Source organism: Cardiocondyla obscurior, linkage group LG01 (assembly GCF_019399895.1).
Source record: "Cardiocondyla obscurior isolate alpha-2009 linkage group LG01, Cobs3.1, whole genome shotgun sequence".
NCBI classification, from domain to species: domain Eukaryota; kingdom Metazoa; phylum Arthropoda; class Insecta; order Hymenoptera; family Formicidae; genus Cardiocondyla; species Cardiocondyla obscurior.
The window spans coordinates 684,783-704,062 of NC_091864.1; the positions used below are offsets into that span (position 1 = coordinate 684,783).

The window sequence follows — 19,280 nt, forward strand, 5'->3', positions numbered from 1 at the left end:
ATTAAAGGAATAATTAAACGAACCTTCGCACTGCGCTGTTGCGGAGTAATAAATGTGTTGTATCCGAAATGAACGAGGCTTCGCGATGAAAGTCGTGCCGTTTCGGCCGGTCGAAAATTAGCCGAATACACGGTCCCCCAGTCCTCGTGAATAGCTCGAACTTCGCCGTGTCATAAAACTGTCGTGCTATTGCACGCCGCGATTGCATCCGCTCGCAATGAACCGCGTGCGCGCGATCGAAATATGCGCTCAGCCATTCATTATGAACATCGAGTGAGTTTTATTAATCGGCGGTTGTGGCGGCCGGGGGAGGTGGAGGGGAGGGAGGGGTAAAGGGGTTTCAGAGTTTCCTCGTTTGCACATTGGAAACTAAACTATAACGCGCGGCTTGTGCCGTGGAAGCGCTGTCATTGTCGCCGGCGCCGACAGACACCACGCCGACTGTCGCGTCGTTGGTTAGCGGAGACAATGCCCACGGCGAGGCACAATGTGCCGCGACGATATAACAGACCGTGAGATACAAAAGCCGCGGACGCGAACCCACTCGTTTAAAACGCTTACGTCGATCCCCCTGGTTCCCTACTTCGCCCGTCCTCACCTTCGCTTCCTTTCGGAACGCGGCTGATACATGATAGTCGTCCACACGTCACGCTGATATGCAAGATATTTCTGACGTCAGTTACAAATTGAATAAAAAAAAGCGCCGTTATTATACAACTATAATACGCTAAAATTTTTGTTACGCCTGTGTAGCTTTGATTTATACTGAGGGCACGCGGAAACGTTTACGGTCTTCTCGAACGGATCTTAGAGAGGCTATAATTTTGATGAGAGCAAGCAGAGACGTGTGGGTTGTAATGAAAAGTAACAGCCGCAGGAAAATTGAAATTTTTGATGAAGGCCCTGAAGGACTCGGCCGACTTTTGAATGACAGCTTAAATAGATAGCCTTCTTTTTTTAGAAAACGAGCGTTCGTCCCATCTTTTCAGACCAAAAAAAAAAAAGGAGAGCTTTGAAAAATCTCTCTTTTATATGAGTACTTACAAAAGCCTTTTTTATCTGCAGTAAAATAGGCAAGAGAATTTGTAGAATATTAATTACTGCATGTAGTTTATCATGCATTATGTTGGACAATAAAATATTGATAAATCTTTTGACGATTAATGTGTCAATACGTTAAGATTTAAATTATCACGTAATTTATCGTGTCGAATAATACATTCCAAATGAATCGGGCAATTGCCACAGCGAGATCTCTGCTTTCTCTCTCTCTTTATCTCTATTTCTCTTTCTCTCTCTCTTCTTCTCCCAGCTGAATATTTCAGCATTAATCAACAGAGATTCTCATGAAGCGTGCAACCGGTTGACAAAATATTTCGACGTGTTGTACGTACATTCTGTGTTCACGGATCCGAAAATCCCGTCTGGAAATGAGTATCGAAATCTAACGGGTTGCACGCTAGTTCAGTTTTCACATTTTGCATGTTTTTTTTTTTTCTTTTTTTTTTATCGCGCGCGAACGCGGAAATTCGATCCACATGGCGACGTTTCACGTTGCGAATTCCGCAAATATGTCGCGAGCATATTGGTTCGAGGTATAAATTTAAACGTTTATTGAAAATTATAAAGCGTAGTTAGTTGGCGAATTGCCGATATAATTTTTGAAGTAATATTTGAAGTATAATTGTAAGAAGCGCAGTTCGACGATTGTCGATTTCAATTTCTTTGAGTGAAATTTAACATATCAACCAATAAAAAATTTTTTTATAGAAAAATGTTAAGTGTAGAACTGATTTTCTTCGATCGACTGAATAGTTTTGGAAAAAAACAATACTTCTTGGAAGTAACGTCGATATACTTGTATATGCAGGTATTCGCATTACGTACAAGTGTAATATATTCACGCAAATATATGTAAATTATTTCATTATCAATTATGTATTTACGTGCGTATGGAAAACAACGTCTGCGTTATATATCTTTTTTTCTTTTTGGTTCAAGCGTATTTATTAGCATGACGTCGTAACGGCACATATTAACGCAAATTAGCAAACTTTTCAAATATCTAATTAATATCTTATAATCTACAAAATCTTTAAAAAGTTAATACATTCAACCCATTAAAAAGTACATCGCGAAATTTGTTTAACTCAAAGCTAAAAGACTTACAACAAAGTTGTAAAAAGGAAATATTAAATAAACTTAGAACTAGAGCACGGAATGCAAACGTATAATAAGTACATTGCAAAAATCAATTTTAACAACTTGTTAATGTTAAAATTATTATAATTAAACCAAGAAACAAACTGATTATTTCAATAGCAAGTTGAATAAATTATATGAGAAAAGTTATTTTTAAAAATGATGTACGTTTAACACGGCGCAAGTAGCCGTGACACTTATAAATTTTTATGTTAACAAAAAACGATTTAAAAATAACTAAATTTAGTAGCTTCTGTTACTTAACTGTTAGATTTCTTATTTCATGACATTAAACTGATATTAATCCTGTAGTACAAAATGTGTGGAGCAATAAAACAATTAATTCAATTTTATTAAATGATACATTTCTTATACTTTCTTGCGAAATTAATTTCTTTTTTATTGCTGCATTTTATATTAGTAATAATTTTCTACGCACCGGTTCTCCATTAAGTTATTTTTGTTTCGAACTTCATTTATGTAATCATACTTAGTAATCACACTTATTAATTATCCCATCTTCTTAATTATTCTTGTTAATTAGTTGAGAAGATTTCGCAATTAGTTTATACTTTGTTTTATTATCCATTAATTTTATTGCAAAATAGTAAAAAAAAATAGTGCAGAATGATTTTACTGAAATTACATTCAAGCCGGAACTACATTAATTTCTAAGTTCGAAGTTCATCGCTCGTTGGTTTAAATACTAGGGCAGTGATTGTTATATGGCAGAATCGATTTAGCGTTCCGAAGAGAATCATTAAAGCCATAGAATCATAAGTAAAGTAAAGCAAGTTACTATATATATAATAAGTTTAACAAGTTTGATATTCTCTTGTATTGTGATAATACATTTATATATTATTGTGACACTGATTACGTTTTTTCTACAATGGGGATAATAGAACTGTATAATTATTTGTTCGATGAATTGTCGGGTGAGTGATTCTTTTTTTTTCTTGTTAAGTTTATTCATGTTTCTAATATATAATAGTAGCTATTTTTTACTTTAGAAATTTAGTGTAATTATTAAAATAATCAGAAAAAAAAGAATAGTACATTTGTTATTAAAATAGAAAATCGTTATAATATCGTATACTTGAAAGTACTGATCACAAAAAATCTTATTGAAAAGAGATGTGGCAAATAATATTTTATTTCATATGCGATAAGTTATCTTATTTTATATTATATTTTTGCAGTTCCACAAACTCGTGAGTGGTTTTTCGTATCCTCGGTGTTTCCACTAATGTTAATAACTCTCGGATATTTATATTTTGTTCTTTACGCTGGTCCTCGTTACATGAAAAATCGACCGCCATATAACTTGAGAAACTTCGTATTAATTTATGACATAATTCAAATTCTGGTAAACGCATGGTTTGTGAAAGAACATTTTACCGCTGGTTGGAGTGCAGTACTTGCGAAATATCAATTTATATGTGGGAAACGTACAATACTGGATCTGAATGCGATAAGAGTAATACTTTATAGTATTTAATAATGGTATTATCGAATCGAAAGATTTATTGAAAAGCCTTTATAGAACTTTTGCCAATAAGTACAATAATAAATTTAATTTTTAGCTTGTAATACGCGTTTATAATTTCTCCGCGTTTTGTATAATAAGTTTTTCAAAGAACGATTAATCAAGTTCTTTTAATTTTTTTTATATTTAGCTTATTATCGTTAATATTTACGCGGACGGTGCGTATCTATTATCTTATCAATTGCAATACTTTATACATTGTATATAATATTTTTGTTTCAGCTAATAGATATAGTATGGTGGTTGATTTTTCTGAAACTTTTTGATTACGTCGAAACCTGCATATTCGTGTTGAGAAAGAAACAAAATCAGGTTTCCACTTTGCACGTGTATCATCATGTATCTAATGTGGTATTTTTATGGTATTACTTAAAGTACGTTTTGGATGAAAGGGCAACGTTTATCTCGATGTTTAATTGCGCCGTGCATGTAATTATGTACATATACTATTTCATCGCTGCATGGAAGCCGAATCTTCAACCAATGTTGTCTCCGTTTAAACGATTTTTAACTAAATTACAGATGGCAAGTATCAATATAATGAATTATAATAATTATATTCATGTTTGTGGCATTTCAGTTTTTAATACTTTTATTTTTTTTTACATGAAATTAGGGTCAATTTGTCTTGATGATAATATTTCTGTTGCAAACCGCAAATCCTAAGTGTGAAACACCACGGGGGACATCTGTACTACCTTTCTTTATTGGAAATTTATTTGTATTTCTATACTTATTTTATGATTTTTATAAGAAAAATTATACACCTACGCAAAAAAAGACGAATTAATATTGTATTATTTAAACGATATAATTAATTTATCAAATTAATAATTAAGTAATAAATATTTTTTGATAATATTTAATTTTTAATATACCTTTAATTATTATATTCATTTAAAATATTTATCGACGTGTGAATCGTCTATTCACTAAATTGATTAACTTCGCAAAAAAAAAAATTTAAAAAAATAAAAAAAAAATAAAAAAAAGAAAAACTTTAATTTAAAACTAAAAAAATGTTAAAACGTGGAGTTAATCGCTGTAGCTTCTGAACAGCTATTATAATCTATTTTGTAAATACTTTGTTCAAGAATGTTACATATTTTAAATAAAATAAATGCTATTTTTAAGTTATGAATATTTTAATCACTTAATATGTATTTAATAGTACCTATAATATTACATACGTTATTAATATATTACCTTAATAAGTTAATTAAAAATAAATATATAATTATAAGCTTTTATTTTTCACTAATTAATAAAGACTTAAAGTAACAAGAAAGAGAGAAACACTTAAATAGATATATAAAACTATACGCTTTTAAGTTTATGTTTAAATAATTTAAATACACATACACTCTGTACAATTAAATGTGAATGGCTAATAAGTATTGCCCTATTTATACTTAGTATTAATTATTCGGATTTCTTAAGCTTAACGGAAATTCATTTTAATTTTACAAAGTCATTTACTTACGTTAGTGATGACTTTTATTTATCTCCATTCTATGTTTATGTAAAGGTTTGCACTTTGCTGCATACATATATTTGTTGTTGAATATGATAAATTTGTATTTATTAGTTAACATTTAACATCGTATAATTTTAGATTGTTTAACATATTAATAACGAAATTGCGTAAAGTAGAAATTTGCTCTTGTTGCCTCGTACATTTTGAAAAGAGCATTTAACAATGGACGTTGAAATAAAATTGGTCGGACAGAATTTTGAAACGAAACGGGAGTGCTAATGTGAATTGACACGCAAGTACGCGCGTAAAAACAGAATATTAATTAAGAAGAGATTTTTAATAGCAATCAGTTGCATTTGTTGTTTATTGCACGTGGTTAAAAAATTATCTTGATTATTAAAACTTAATTTCAACACGTTTCTCGGACATCTACTTATTATTTCTTACAAATAATAATATAATTGATAAGGAATGCAAGTTACTTTATCTATTCCTTTTTCTTTTTAATATGTATTCGCTTTAAATATCAGAATGTAAAAGTATATCAAGTTAAAATATATTAGGATTTTTTAAGAGAAATTATTAATGTAGTTAAGCGATATTAACAATTAATTTTGTAAACCAAAAATGTCACATACCTGATGCACCAAGTTTGACATTAACTATCAAGTATGTGCTACCGACATATATCACGTTTGTCGGCCGAGAGTTTACCGATCTAGTCGAACTCTACAACTATCCGAACGTCGTGCACATTACCGATTGCGATTAAATCGGGTAATATACTTTGTAAAGAGTTAATATTATATAAACGACAATATAAGGGTCGGATTAAATTGACAGTGAAATTACGATACTGTTTGCCGTAAATAGTAAAAGTAACAGTCGTAGATATCTATACTTTCTGCATTTCTTGTATATTTAAATTTCTTTACCGATTTTTACTTGTTGAAGTTGTAATACTTTTTTAAATTTATTAAAACAAAAAAGTTTTTTTTTTAATAATATTTATAACGATTATTAATAAGTAACTAATACATTTAATAATACAATAAAGATAAAGATTATTTTCTGCTTAGGGAGGTTTCTGCTACAGGAGTAAATTGTGATGAGTTCTTTTATATTGTAAATTATTTATAACATATTTCACGTTTACAACAAAATTTATTTGCATTGAATTTTTTACAGCCATGTTAAATTTTAATATTATTAAATTTCTAAATTATATTATAGTAAATTTTGCAGGAAGCAATTAAGTTTTATGTTAAAACTAATTTATTTTTTGTTAAACAGTGTAAGAGAACAATGAAAAAACAATTTGTAATAAACGAAACTGATATTAACAATTAACAATATTTAGATAGTTCAATATACAGAAATATTTTGTTATTTATTTTTTTTTATTAAGTCTTTTTAAGTTTCGTGTATGTCTTTTTATAAAAATTACGGAACATGAAGAAATTAATTACTACATTTACAACAAACAACAGGACGACCCAGTTACTTACGACAGTGCAATTTGGTATTACAAATTGTTGCGATGCGTACAAGATTAGAATAACGAACTGTATCTGAAATTTACGCAAATTAATTAAATTATTTTCGATTTGATATATATTTCTGTTTATCATTTATGTAATGCATATTGAATTTTAAATAGTTCATACAATTATATTAAAAATATATAGAAATGTATAAAAATGGATTGAACATTAATACAAACTACGAAATATTTTTTTAGTATTGAGAGATTAATTGGTTACAATATATTAAATTTAGTAAAGAGAAATTAAATTATGCGAGATAAAAAAATATGGAAATAAATTTAAAAAATTTACCATTTGTGACTTAGTTATCCATGGTTTCATAGGTAAAACAGCTTTTTGAATATCTGGTCCGCAGGCTGCTAGGAAATAGTACATGTACATTATGGCATGTATGAAACTGTTGATTATAGTTACAACTGTCATGGCAGTCACAGCGTAATATCTTACGCCTAACCATGTTAAAAGTAAAGTAGATACATGATGATACAAATGCAAGGCGGATACTTGATTGTTCTTTTTTCTCAATACAAATATGCCTGTCTCGACGTAATCCAATAATTTCAGCAGAAAGAAATAATACGTGCACTTAGCTAGCTACAATCATATTTAGACATTATTAATTTATGATGTATTATTTTGTAAACGACACTATTTACAGAATAAAAAGCTCTTAAATGCTACTATACGCTATTAACAGAAATTGCTTTTTTCTTTTAATTTTTTTATTTAATTTAATTTTAATTTAATTAATTTTTTTGCTTTCGATAAAATTCAAAAACCTTATTATTGTGAGATTTTAACACACGTGTAATATTATAGAAAATAATTTATTTTTTACGGTATTGCTTAAAAATAAAAACCTGTCGATCGCATATATTTTCTCAAGAAGTGGCTTACGTGTAAATTCTTACCTTTGCTGATGTATTATTCTCGGAATAATCAAAATCAGGGCACACTAATTTGACCGAGAATATACCGTAAGCAATATGCTTGTATACTAACCATGAATTTGCCACAATTTGAACGATATTGTACACTTGTATAAACGTTTTTAATGAGTATGGTGGCCTGTTTTTCATAAATCGAGGTCCACAGCCAAGAACAAAGTACAAGTACGCGAATATTATACATGGAACTTGATAGGAAGAAGAAATGAATGGTAGATTGGCCATTCGAGGATCTAAAAATTGATTAATAGCTAGAAAATATTTTCAAACGCGTATATTATGATTTAAAATACACTTAATTAAATGAAACAAAATACAAACTGTACTATTGTAACAAAATTGATTTTAACGAAACACTATATTTTAATCAGTATTTAATTTCGTAAGTAATTAAATCATAATTGATTCGACACAGACAGTCATGACCAACTTAGCAAGTGAGTTATAACTCTGCAAGATTATTTGTTAATTTATTCTTTAGAACACTAATGTTTCGCGTAATTTTTTTTTTTTTATTAATATTTATCACTGAAACTTATTTTAATTAATTACGTTAAGTCTATTTCACGCGTCGCGCTTGTCTTTGAAGTCCCGCAAATGAAGAGACATTTAATCCCGAAGTATTTTTTTAACGTCTGATTGCATTATAGCTAATAATTTGTCGTGCGTTCATCAAATAATAACATCAAAGATTCTCACCGATCTGTTGCGTCCAGTAATGATATATCCCTTGTGATTCCATAACTGATATATGATATAAATAATTTTCTAATTTATAACTTTTGTTTACTTCAAAATATCACTATTTAACTAGTATTAATCGTTTCGTTATATTGCACGGCGGCCGTGACAGTCGGAACTGATTGTGCCCAATCATCTAGCACGCATCGTCATCTAGTCCTCGCATTGTATTTATATCGTAAATGCTACCTTGTACTTTGCTCTTGATTTGGCCTATAAGAACGTTTCCTGTATAACCTTATGAACTCTATAAGTGCTCATGATTATATACTACAATGACGTATGAGTGTGTTAATTATATCAATTGTAACAATGCAATTTTCATTCCAATTAGCATTGTAATTCATAAAAAGAGAACTTTATAAGAAGTACTCAATGGAGAAATTTTTTTTACAATAAATCAAGATAGTTTGTATACATTTTTATTTATAATACTTTTTTTTTTGTTTTTTTTTTATAAATAAATTTTTTTAGGTACGGGCGGTACATGGTCTTATTCTCTAATAAGAGAATATGTTAAAAGGTTTACTTATTTTATTGGCGACATATTTTATTGGTAATATCTCTATTTTATTGGCGACATATTTCATATAAATTTAATAATAAAAAGTAATAAAATTAATTAAGTCTTAAAAATGTAGATAATAAATAGAATTGATAATTAAATTTAACATTTTTTATTTAACATATACTTCTAAATTATTTAATAAGTATTTGTGCAAACTCACTCGCTTTAGTAAAACTCTTGATCATCATGAAATTCAAGTATACGTTGCAATTAAATCCAGCATTATACTTTCATGAATTATGATACTGAAGCATATTCATGTATTGACGTATAAAATCATTACCTATTAACGTGTTTCTAATGAAAAAAAAAAATACATTAAAAAACTGTAAAAAGAAAACAAGCATTTAGGCTTTTTACGTACGTAATCCCAACTTTTTTAATTTCAACGAGTTAGTAAATGGGCACTTAATTATTTAATACGAGATCGCAGCAATATTTCTATTTAATAATTATTTTAATGAGTGCTGTTACGGCCACTCTCACCATTTATTAACTCTGCTTAACACGCGCGTGTTAATTTTATTAAATAGATTTACGTGATCAGTACTTTTTATTATACGAGTCCGCTTCTTTTTCCGTAGTCAAGAAACGTTCATGCATTCTCCATTAATTCAGTTGTAACGCGTTACGATCTCTATGACCGCCCGAGTATTCGAAGTAACATTCCGGAGTAGGTACATACACTAGACGGTGCATACAACGCGACGTGTGACGACAATACGAGCCTCGCGTGCTCGAATAGCTGTTGTTACTTCGTTACAGCATCATTTCGTGTACTGGACCCTGGCCCGGCCGCCGTGTCGCGGCAGCAATAGTTCAGTTCCGGTCGCGCGTGTGCACGCCGTGTGTGCACATGGCTCTTTGAAACACCGCCGTCGCTTTCCGCGTTCAAATGGCAAATAAATGCGCGAAATAATGACGAGGCTAACCCGGCGTGGATTCGTTGACGCTAAACCCATCGTTCCCGCGTTCCTTTTGCGCGCGCGGGCACCCACGCCAGCCCTTCGTGGATCTTTAATGATACGAGCGCTGCTGAGTATCACGGGGAGCCACACTAATTATGTTAACAATAAATAGTACATAGCGGAACGCTCTTTCTCTCTTACTCCATCGCGCTCTTCTCTCCGGCCCCTACGACGTCGTTATACGCAAGCTTTGTAATAATCCGCTTGGCGGAAGCTCGGAGTTTATACTCGGTATGCGTATGCGCTTTGCCGATGCTCTCCACCAGCCCACTTGCATTTCGCTATTTTATGCGCATATAAGTGGGAGATAACAAACGACGGGTCGAGTCTACCATTATTCTGTATTGCAATTCTGCTATCTATATTATTTACCATTTGCTATTTCCGTTGCTTTTCTATTATGTCGTCACTACCATTTTTCCCTGGCAAAATATCAGAAAGCAGGCGTGGCACTTGAATTTTTCAATCTGTTGCGAAATGGAGGGGGGGGATGTACGAAAGCAATTGAAGTTAATAAGACCGGTGTACGTTGTGCATTAATATAAATTTTATATTCTCATAATCCTCCGTTTCTGATATATTTTATGAAATTCGTTTTGTCACGGCGGTATAAAAATTAAAAATTATTTTCGATCGATGTACTTACGAGGGTGATAAATTAACAAAAATAGGAATACAATTTTGCGTTATCGATATTTATTACTTTTTGATCTTTATCACTAACTCATCTTTTAACTGTCGACGTTTACGTCGAATTTAACCGAGAAAAGTAACTAGAAGTTCTCTCTCTATACATACTTTCGAGATAAGTACCAAGATGATAACGAAAACTTTGCTACTAAGGAGCAACTCAAACTGCGACCGGAAAAGTTGCCACGATGTTGCCGGAAGGATGTATTTAGCATGGCTAATCGAGTTCTTCCGTAATCGATCGCGAGATGAGCAGTTCGGAGCTTCGTCGAAGCAAAATAGCAGATTCGTTCGGCGTCCCCCCGTCTGTGACTCTTTAAAAGCGTTTTCTTTCGTGATTTTATCGCAACGATAAAAGCCTAAGCGCAGTTGTCTAAGTAACTCGTCTCAATTAATTTCTATTAGATATCACGAATAAATATATTTAAAAGAAACAATTTTTTTTGTTACTGCAGACGCTTTTAATGCACTTTTCGAATTCGCAAAAGTACTTGCCGCTAACCCATTTAGATTCCGACAATTTCGGGGACTTTAGACAATTGCCGGGGAGTGAGGGACTCGGAATTCGATTTCCGGTTCAATCGCTCGTATCGGTGAAATCTTTTTTCCTCGTGTGCTTATCGAATTTTGTTTTTTTTAAGCTCGGCGCTGAGAAAAGTAATTAGGGAAAATTCTAAATTAAAATTTCTACGATAGTTTGTTTGTTTTATCGTCCTGCTGCTCTATATCTTTGTAGTCGCGGCGAGAACACCGCTCTCGGACGTAATTTACACCATCGAGGGGTTGATCGGGCGTCGTTGTGTATCGACGGGAAAGGCGGGTTCCAAGGGCTGTCGCCGACAAGTCCGTTTACGTTCTCGAGATTGCACGAGTCGGATTTTCCCCCTCGCAGGTCGTTTTTCGCCGGTGCGCACCGACCTGCTGCTTTTTTTTTTTTTCTTTTTTTTTTTTTTTTTAAGGCGACCCGGTCTCCTTTTTTTCATCCTTTTTGCGAATCGCTAGGTAGAAAAAGAGGTCGTCCGGTAGATTGAGCTTGCCCACGCTTCAACGTTAGCATCCATATTCTTCGCCGGCTCGTACCGCGTCGTTTGTGCCGTGAATCGCGCGCATTTACCGAGCAAGGAGAGCGACTTCCAAAGATTCAAAGTCCCTCGCGTATCGAGGTTTCACCGAACATCAACGTGTTTTTCTCATACAGCAAGAGTTTCGACAAAGTTACATTTATTTTCTACCGAAAATTTTGATAAAGAACGTTGGCGCTGTAAAATTATCAAAAATCGAGAGAAATAAAATCTCTTTTGGTTTCTACCCGATCCGGTCGTTTGCCAAATCATGCAGCTAGCTCCGTGAAACAAAGCGAATAAAAAAAAAAAAAAAAAAAAAAAAAACGGTAAACATTATGCAACAATCGATATTAAAATTTATATAAAAAAAAAAAAGAAAAAAATCTCACAAAGAGCTGATTATCTTCACTTGTAAAGGGGTCATTTGTGGAAGGGCCGGGCAATTTTGTCGATACGTAATCGCCGCAATGAAGTTTGCCTCGCGGGAGATATAGCTACGGGCGCAACATTAACGGGCCGCTTTTCCCGTCACAAAAGGGAGGTCCCGTCGCAGTGCGGCGCGGCATGACAGAACGGCAGAAGCGCGGAAGAAAAGGCGGAATTCCGGTGCGAGCCGGAATCCGGCGATAATTTGTCGCGGGATTACCATCGTCGTCCGACGGCGCGTGAAATAATAGTATGCTCATAGTTTAATATGAAATAAATCCAGGCTCGCGCCACGTGCACACTAACGTGCACTCCCGTTCTTTCTCCTTCTTTCGGCGACGTATCAGGACGGGGGAGATAATTCCAGGACGGCATAACTCGCATAATTACGATTTAATACGTTTTAATATATTTTTGTTAAGCTCGGCCGGATTATGCAGATGACGCAATTTGCGATTGCACCTAGGAATGCGCCAGCGGAATTATTACGCAGATTTTTCTTCTTAAAAGAACGACGGCTGGGTAAAGATTCAGGCGGCGGGTATAAAGTTACGGAAATTCATAGTTGGAAACTCAAATTTGGCAGCGCCCAATTAATATACAATTATATTTCGTGTCGTTAGGGCGTATCTATATAGTAATGGCGTGTTTAATTAATGAGCTCGTGCATATAACTAAATTTTCTCGCGAGTGTGCCGTTTATTCGGAGTACTTCGCGCGGCGGACGTGAATACCTGTAAGAGTTAGCCGTTTATTTTCGCAGAAAAATTATTAATCAGCCCGTAACTCGTTGATAATTAATTAATAAAACACGGGCAATCTCAAGAGAAGGTTTGTTCGAGATTGGGGGTCTGAATTACGAGTCGGGGTCGGGAGTGGAAGTCTTGGTAGAGCCATCAAAAGTGGGAAAAGAGCTCGTAGGTTCGGTTCCTGGCAAAAGGAGGAGTGAAACTGCACCTCGGGCGAGCCGGGAGAACGACCGAAACAGTGGCCTCGAATCCTTCGCGCAAAAGAGGGATGAGCAGGGTTGCGGCGTTTGCGCTGACGGTAGCTGAGGAAAGGGTGCGCCAAGGGTGAGGGGGTGACTTTCAAGTGGTAGGGATGAACGTGTAGGTGGTGTACAGTCAGGGTGGGAGCGAATAGGGAAAGGCGTGGAATCGGTGGAGGCAGTCAGTGGCTCGCCGCGCGCCACAACGACGGCCGGACATCGGCGTTAACTCTTTCCACTTGCCGAACGTGCCGTCCAATCGTTCGTGAGATCAATCTTTCACTTCTTTAAGCTGTGCGCGGATACCGTTTCTATCGGCGTGTAAACAAGCTCTCACGTTCTTCATCTACGCGTACCGAAGTGGTTTCCTACTTTTTTATCTCTTTTTTTTCTTTCTTTCTTTCTAATGTGCTTTGTGACGCGATTCGCCAATTGCATTATGTTGAACAGGAATCTCCGAACGATAGGAACGATAATCTGTGTAATATGAGAGCTCGCTCGAGCACAGATGTCTTATCGAGAACTCCTCGGCGTCGATGAAGCGTGTTCAATGCCCAGTTTTGTTGGCTTGATCGAGCGACGACCTCCAGTCGAGTGTGCTGGAGAGATGCTCTCGGTGTTGCGCCCCGTGATCAGTGAGGATAATCTATCTCGTGCGTGCTGAATTTTGTGCCGATCTCGACGGGCCGGGTATAGAATTCGAAGTGGTACTTTTTTTTTCTTTTTTGCGCGAGCTTGTATTACTTAGAATCGAAATTGATGTATAAAAATTCGGGAAACGAGACTCATTAAAAAAAGAGGAAGTGCTTCACATGCAAAATGATTGATTAATTAACTTTCCACCGGTCAGATATTTTATTGTAATAAAAGCTTGCGCGTAAAAAAAAAAAAAAAAACTATTGCTTCGTTTGTGAGCGCGTGTGCGGGAAATTCTTGGGAGAGTTTTTTTTTCACGATTTTGTTTTACCTGACCATACAGGTCCACAATTTCCAGGAGCAATTTTTTGAATTAAAAGACTTGAATATACAACGAGCCGAATCGACCGCTTTAGTGATAACAGTGTAAAAGTAAGGGAGTGCCCGGCAGGGATTTTTATCCGTATGCGATTAGCCTTGCGCCTGGATAACGAGCGCGAGGGTGTGATTTTCTCGCCGATAATTGGCTCACGTGACACATGTGTGACACGAGAAAGCGCCGAAAGGAAGGTAACGTAAATGAAATCGAAACGCGTTTAGAGGAGAATTTTTCTTTCGCGAAAATTTTTATCCCACCCGATTTTTGCGAAACACCCCAGTTACTGATGCTGTTGGCAACTGCTCCGAAATGAAAAATGATATGTTACAGAGTCTAAAAATTGAAACACGAAATGCCGTAACTGTCCGATTATCATGGACTGTCGCGCTCTTCCAATCGAAGAAAACTCATATCTACTCCCGAAAGTCCTATACAATGTAATTGCTGCAAGAGAGACAGAGGCAAGCTCGTATCGATTAAATTTATATTTTTTTTAGAAAAAAAAAAATTAAAAAACTCCTTATTAAGTATATTTAAAATTATAATAATGAAGGAACAAAACATATAAATAAAAAGCGTAGCAGGCTAAAATGTACGCGAACCGTACGCGAACTAATCGCTTCGCGATCATCGACGCGATTCTTTTGCGAAGTAAATTTAATCGACTTACTTTAATCCGTCCGATAATCGGATTAGAAATAAATCTCAATTAATAAACGCGCGGTGCAACTAGTCGCGGTATTTGCGATCGGCAGTACGTGCATTCCCGTCGCGAATCATTATTCCCACATTGCGTTTTACGTGTCCACCGTTTTATTTAGGGCGCCGTGCATATCCCGTGGAAAAGGGGAGAGAAGTAGAAGAAGAAGTTGTTACTTCCGGACGTAAAACTGTTGCACCGCGGGCGTAATGGAACTGCGGCTGCGCGCGCGGGGGACGTGTCTCGTCTCTCCTTTTCTCTTCGGGAACAAGTCGGGGTCCGCGTCGAAAGTTAAGCGAATTCCCGGAACATCGTAACGAGAAAACAGACGGAGCGTGAGCAAGAAACCGTCGCCCTTTGTTTTCGCGGCTCGTACGAAATGTCGCGCCATTGTCCCGACGGTGGAAAAGCGACGTCGGGCGAAGCTCGAAGTATTTTCATGGGACAACATCGAAAGCGCCGCTCCATAAAAGACGTCACCCCGCTCTTCGTTCTCCACGTTGGAATATTTATTCTCTTGCTCCGCAAGTGTAAATCTGTCCCTACCTCTCTTTCTAGCTCTCCGTTTCCTACGCGGATCGGCCGAGCGAAGTTTTCGACAATTTGCGCGACGCAAGCCGGCGTAAGCGGGAAGAAAAGCGATTTTAGATCTTTATACAATTCAAGACTGCGGGAGGGTAATTGTTTGCAATTCCGGCACTGCGAATAATTACGGATGCGGCGGGTTGTGTCGTCGCAATTCCCGTATTGCATTTGTTACTTCGTTACGGCTCTCTCGTGTAACGTATTAGCGCTGTTTACGGGAATCGTTGCTTAGATGTAAAGTGTAGAAAATGTCGTTTCCTTTCGACGGGAAATCGCCGGGGTATCCGGTAATAAAATGCCCTCAGCGGAATGCACGTGGCGGGCGCGAACCGAGGTGAAGACAAACGAAGCTTTTCCGCGTTCAATAAAACTAAAGTAGCGCGGCGATAAATGTCCAATAATCCCACCCTTCTCAGTCGTAATAAAGTGGACCGTTCGAGGGAAGCGCGGGGCATTTATGAAAAACGCCGTCGTCGGTACCTTTTTGGCGCGGAAGGAGCGAAAAATCGCGGAATAGTAAGGGGGAGAAAAAAAAAAAAATTGAAGGAGAGGACGATTTCTCTTACTTGCCGTCATTTTCTTCGTCTGACACTGTTCGGCAGTTTCGTCACGCGTGCGATCGAACGAACAAAACGTGTTCGACGGACACAATTGGTTGGTGTAACGATTTTTATGGCCAACTCTCGGAAGAACGATCAGCCAAATAAATTGCTGGCATACGCGATAAAAAAAAAAAAAAAAAAAATAGAGCGTCTGCCGTAGGTGGCGGGGAAATGGGAATAGAAAAAACGAGACGACGGGGCAATGGAATAGCGGTGGACCGGCACGGGGCCGACGGGCGAGACGGAGGAAACGGGAGAGATATCGCAGTTCGGGGCGAGTTTGGCAAAGTTGACGGGCGATATTACGGAGCGGGCGTGAAAAACGAGCGGGACATAAAAAAAAAAATCATCCCTGGCCTCTTTGTCCGCCCCTACAATTGGGGTCGGCAGGTCAGCCACTTGATAAAAGGGAAAAGAAAAAAAAAAAAAAAAAGAGAAAGAATGAGAGAGATATCCAGTTAGTCTTCTGCGCTCTTTATCGTTCTAATTACGGTGCCGGGCTAACGCGACAACGGGCGATTGAAGCAAACGGTGATCGCGATAACGGCTTAACGGACGGTCGAGAGATTTGTGAAAATTTAATTGCGCGAAATCCGCTGCCCGAATTTCATGAAACGCATTTGAAGCCGACTTATCGTACCGAATGTTTGCTTACTGATACAATATTCATGATGTTATATCGGTATATATATTTATCCCTCTATAACATGCCGCTTGCCAAATAGCTCACGGTGGAAGAATTTTCAGCGCTGATATGGACGTTTGTACGTATAATTAAACTAATTGGGCGGCACCAGCAGCGCTTTGCTTCATTATAACGTTGGATAATTCCGGTCGGCCATACATCCGCGTTCAATCGAATATTGCTTTTATGACATTTGTTGTGCTAATTCGTCGCGTTTCTCGAATTATCAGTTTATCCTCCGGTCTATATATTTGTAGGCAAATGTACGTACAATTTTATATCGACGCGTGTAAAAGCAGACGTTAAATATCCAATCGTCTGACCAATGCCCCGTCAATATTTCCAAGTATTTCGACAAAATAAAGCCGTAACATAAATGTTGCATTTCGATGGCACTACAAAAAGTTATATATTATAAAAAAAATATATATATGTACTCGCAAAACATTTGTAAAGATTATCTTTGTAAAGATCAGAATTTAAATCACAAATATTAATTGTAGAATAAAGTTTTTTGTCAAACGTTTTTTTTTTTTTTTCCCCCGAATTGATTATTTTATAACGATTTAATTAATATTCATCTGTTATTCAGAAAAGTGACAATTAATTGCATAAATTCAGGTAATCGATACGAGTGCGACCGGTGGAGCCAGTAACGGGAATATTCATTCAATTCTATTCCATCGTCGAATCGGATTAGAGGCATTAGCGGAAAACGTTGTCCGTCTAACAAGCTACGATTAGACCTCCTTTCGCGTCCTGTCGCGGTGACATCCTTCGAATTGGGTCTCGTTATCTGCGCTTCAATATCTTGCGGCCGCTTGATACAAATGCATACGTATTTGCGCGGCGCGAAACTAATTCCGTGTCCATGGGTTTGCCACAAACGCGCAAATTTGTAGGAACTGATATTCGTCGGATATGCAAATCGTTGATCGGTCCCACTGATCTTGCTCGAGAACCGGTAAGCTGCGCGGGTTCGAGCAACAGTTTTTGAATTCCGCTGAATATTCTCTCTTACTCCTATCTTTTTTTTTTGTTTCTCTTCCTCTATTTCTCTTACTTTTTATCGGTACATTGTTAAACGGTTCGAATGCAGTTTCACGAAATGCAATAAATTGTAAGAAACCTCGCTGGTTTTGTAATTCGTCGAACAATATGTCTCTTTCTCCTCTCCCTCGCTTTGCGGATCTTTTTCTCCTTAACGCAACTTGGCTTCGCGTCTTCGAATAACGAGGAAAGAATACGCGTAAAGTAAGCTGAGAAATCTACATCTCTTGCACGTTTTCGCCGCGCGCGATTCAAGAGAACCGGGAGAACGCGCGTAACGGTACCTTTCAGGATTTCTGCTCTTTAATGATATATTGTGAGGCAAATTTGAAGTTTCTCGACCCTTTGAGGAGCGCTTTCTTTACCCGGTCGTCGGATCGTTTTTCCGTTTCTCGGCATCGCGCCGCGCGTATAACACAATAATCCGCCGCGGTGAAGGACCGACCGTCTGCCAGGGAGTCGAGGATGCGCCGGAGATTGAACCGCACCCCGAATGAACTACGGTTCTTGCGCAAGTTTATTCAACAAACAACCAATCAGGATGCCACCCTCTCCTGCGAGCGATTTAAAAAGTTAATCCGTCAAAAGCAATTCCGTTTCTCTGTTCCTGTCACGGTGCGCGATCTCGTCCGCCGCTCTTCGTAAACTTCCAATCGATTCCGCGCACCGGTTCCGGAGTAAGCTAAATATTTATCAACGTAGCGGACGGAAAATGCGTTATTTAAATGCGCCGCTGCCTAAACGAATCGACTACGAGCATCGACGTGTACGCGTGTTCTGGCGCGTAACACGAGAGTGCCGCACGCGGCCCGGAAGCGTTTCGTGTCCGCGAAGTGTCCGTGTCACGTCACGCTGAATTCACCGTAAATTGAAAAACAGGGTCAATCCGGCTCGATCGAATGAGGGGAAAACTTTGCTAAAACCCCGAGCGGCGAAAAATCGTCGAAACTGTTAAAAAAGAAAAAGCGAACGGAACTTTATTTGCAGCTATTTATAAACAGAGGCGCGGGATATTCGTTCTAAGCCGCTTCCGGCGGAAAGCCGGGATCCCCCTTATAATCGACTTTGTCGCTGAAGATATCCCGCGGACTCGAACGAGAGGCGGGCGCGCGGGGGATAAATTTGTAAAGTTAATCCGACAAATTTCACGAGCAACGAGACCGGGATTTGCAAATTTGAACCGCTCGAGTTTCACGAGGATCGTAATTATTCCTGCTGGAGCGTCAAGACTGATTACAATGGCCCCGTGGTGGCTCTAATTCAACTGGATCTCCTTGAAGAGAACGTTGTCCCGAGAACGACAGCCCGGCCGCCGCTAATTTCGCAACATCCCCGTTATATTATTCTATCTCACGTCGTTATATGTCCTACTGCCCCGTGACCGTTTAAGAAAGTAAAAAGCAACGACGATAAAAAAAAAAAAAAAAAAAAAAAAAATAAGAGAAATAAAAAAGATAAGAAAAAGAAAGGAGTTGA

The 19,280-nt window shown here is 37.0% G+C and overlaps 3 protein-coding genes across 12 annotated transcripts in view; 2 read left to right on the forward strand and 1 right to left on the reverse strand.

Annotated features, from left to right (window-relative positions):
• The first annotated feature begins 326 nt into the window (after positions 1-326).
• LOC139101409 (very long chain fatty acid elongase AAEL008004-like) lies at positions 327-4,900 on the forward strand. The gene is made up of 4 exons (XM_070654539.1): positions 327-3,140; positions 3,405-3,682; positions 3,974-4,276; positions 4,368-4,900. The coding sequence occupies exons 1-4, from the start codon at positions 3,095-3,097 to the stop codon at positions 4,539-4,541; spliced, it is 801 nt and encodes a 266-aa protein (XP_070510640.1). The 5' UTR covers positions 327-3,094; the 3' UTR covers positions 4,542-4,900.
• A 1,585-nt stretch (positions 4,901-6,485) lies between these two features.
• On the reverse strand, positions 6,486-8,939 carry LOC139101415 (very long chain fatty acid elongase 1-like). The gene is made up of 4 exons (XM_070654552.1): positions 8,422-8,939; positions 7,687-7,955; positions 7,067-7,369; positions 6,486-6,799 (listed from the first exon to the last, which is right to left on the reverse strand). The coding sequence occupies exons 1-4, from the start codon at positions 8,462-8,464 to the stop codon at positions 6,632-6,634; spliced, it is 783 nt and encodes a 260-aa protein (XP_070510653.1). The 5' UTR covers positions 8,465-8,939; the 3' UTR covers positions 6,486-6,631.
• A 912-nt stretch (positions 8,940-9,851) lies between these two features.
• Positions 9,852-19,280, forward strand: part of Dlg1 (discs large 1) — a 298,681-nt gene continuing 289,252 nt past the window's right edge. For 9 of the 10 annotated variants that reach the window (XM_070654229.1, XM_070654254.1, XM_070654221.1 and 6 more), the window contains exon 1: positions 9,852-14,373. The gene's annotated coding sequence lies outside the window, so the exon portion shown is untranslated. The remainder of the gene's footprint in view (positions 14,374-19,280) is intronic. The other variant, XM_070654178.1, reaches the window with a different exon arrangement.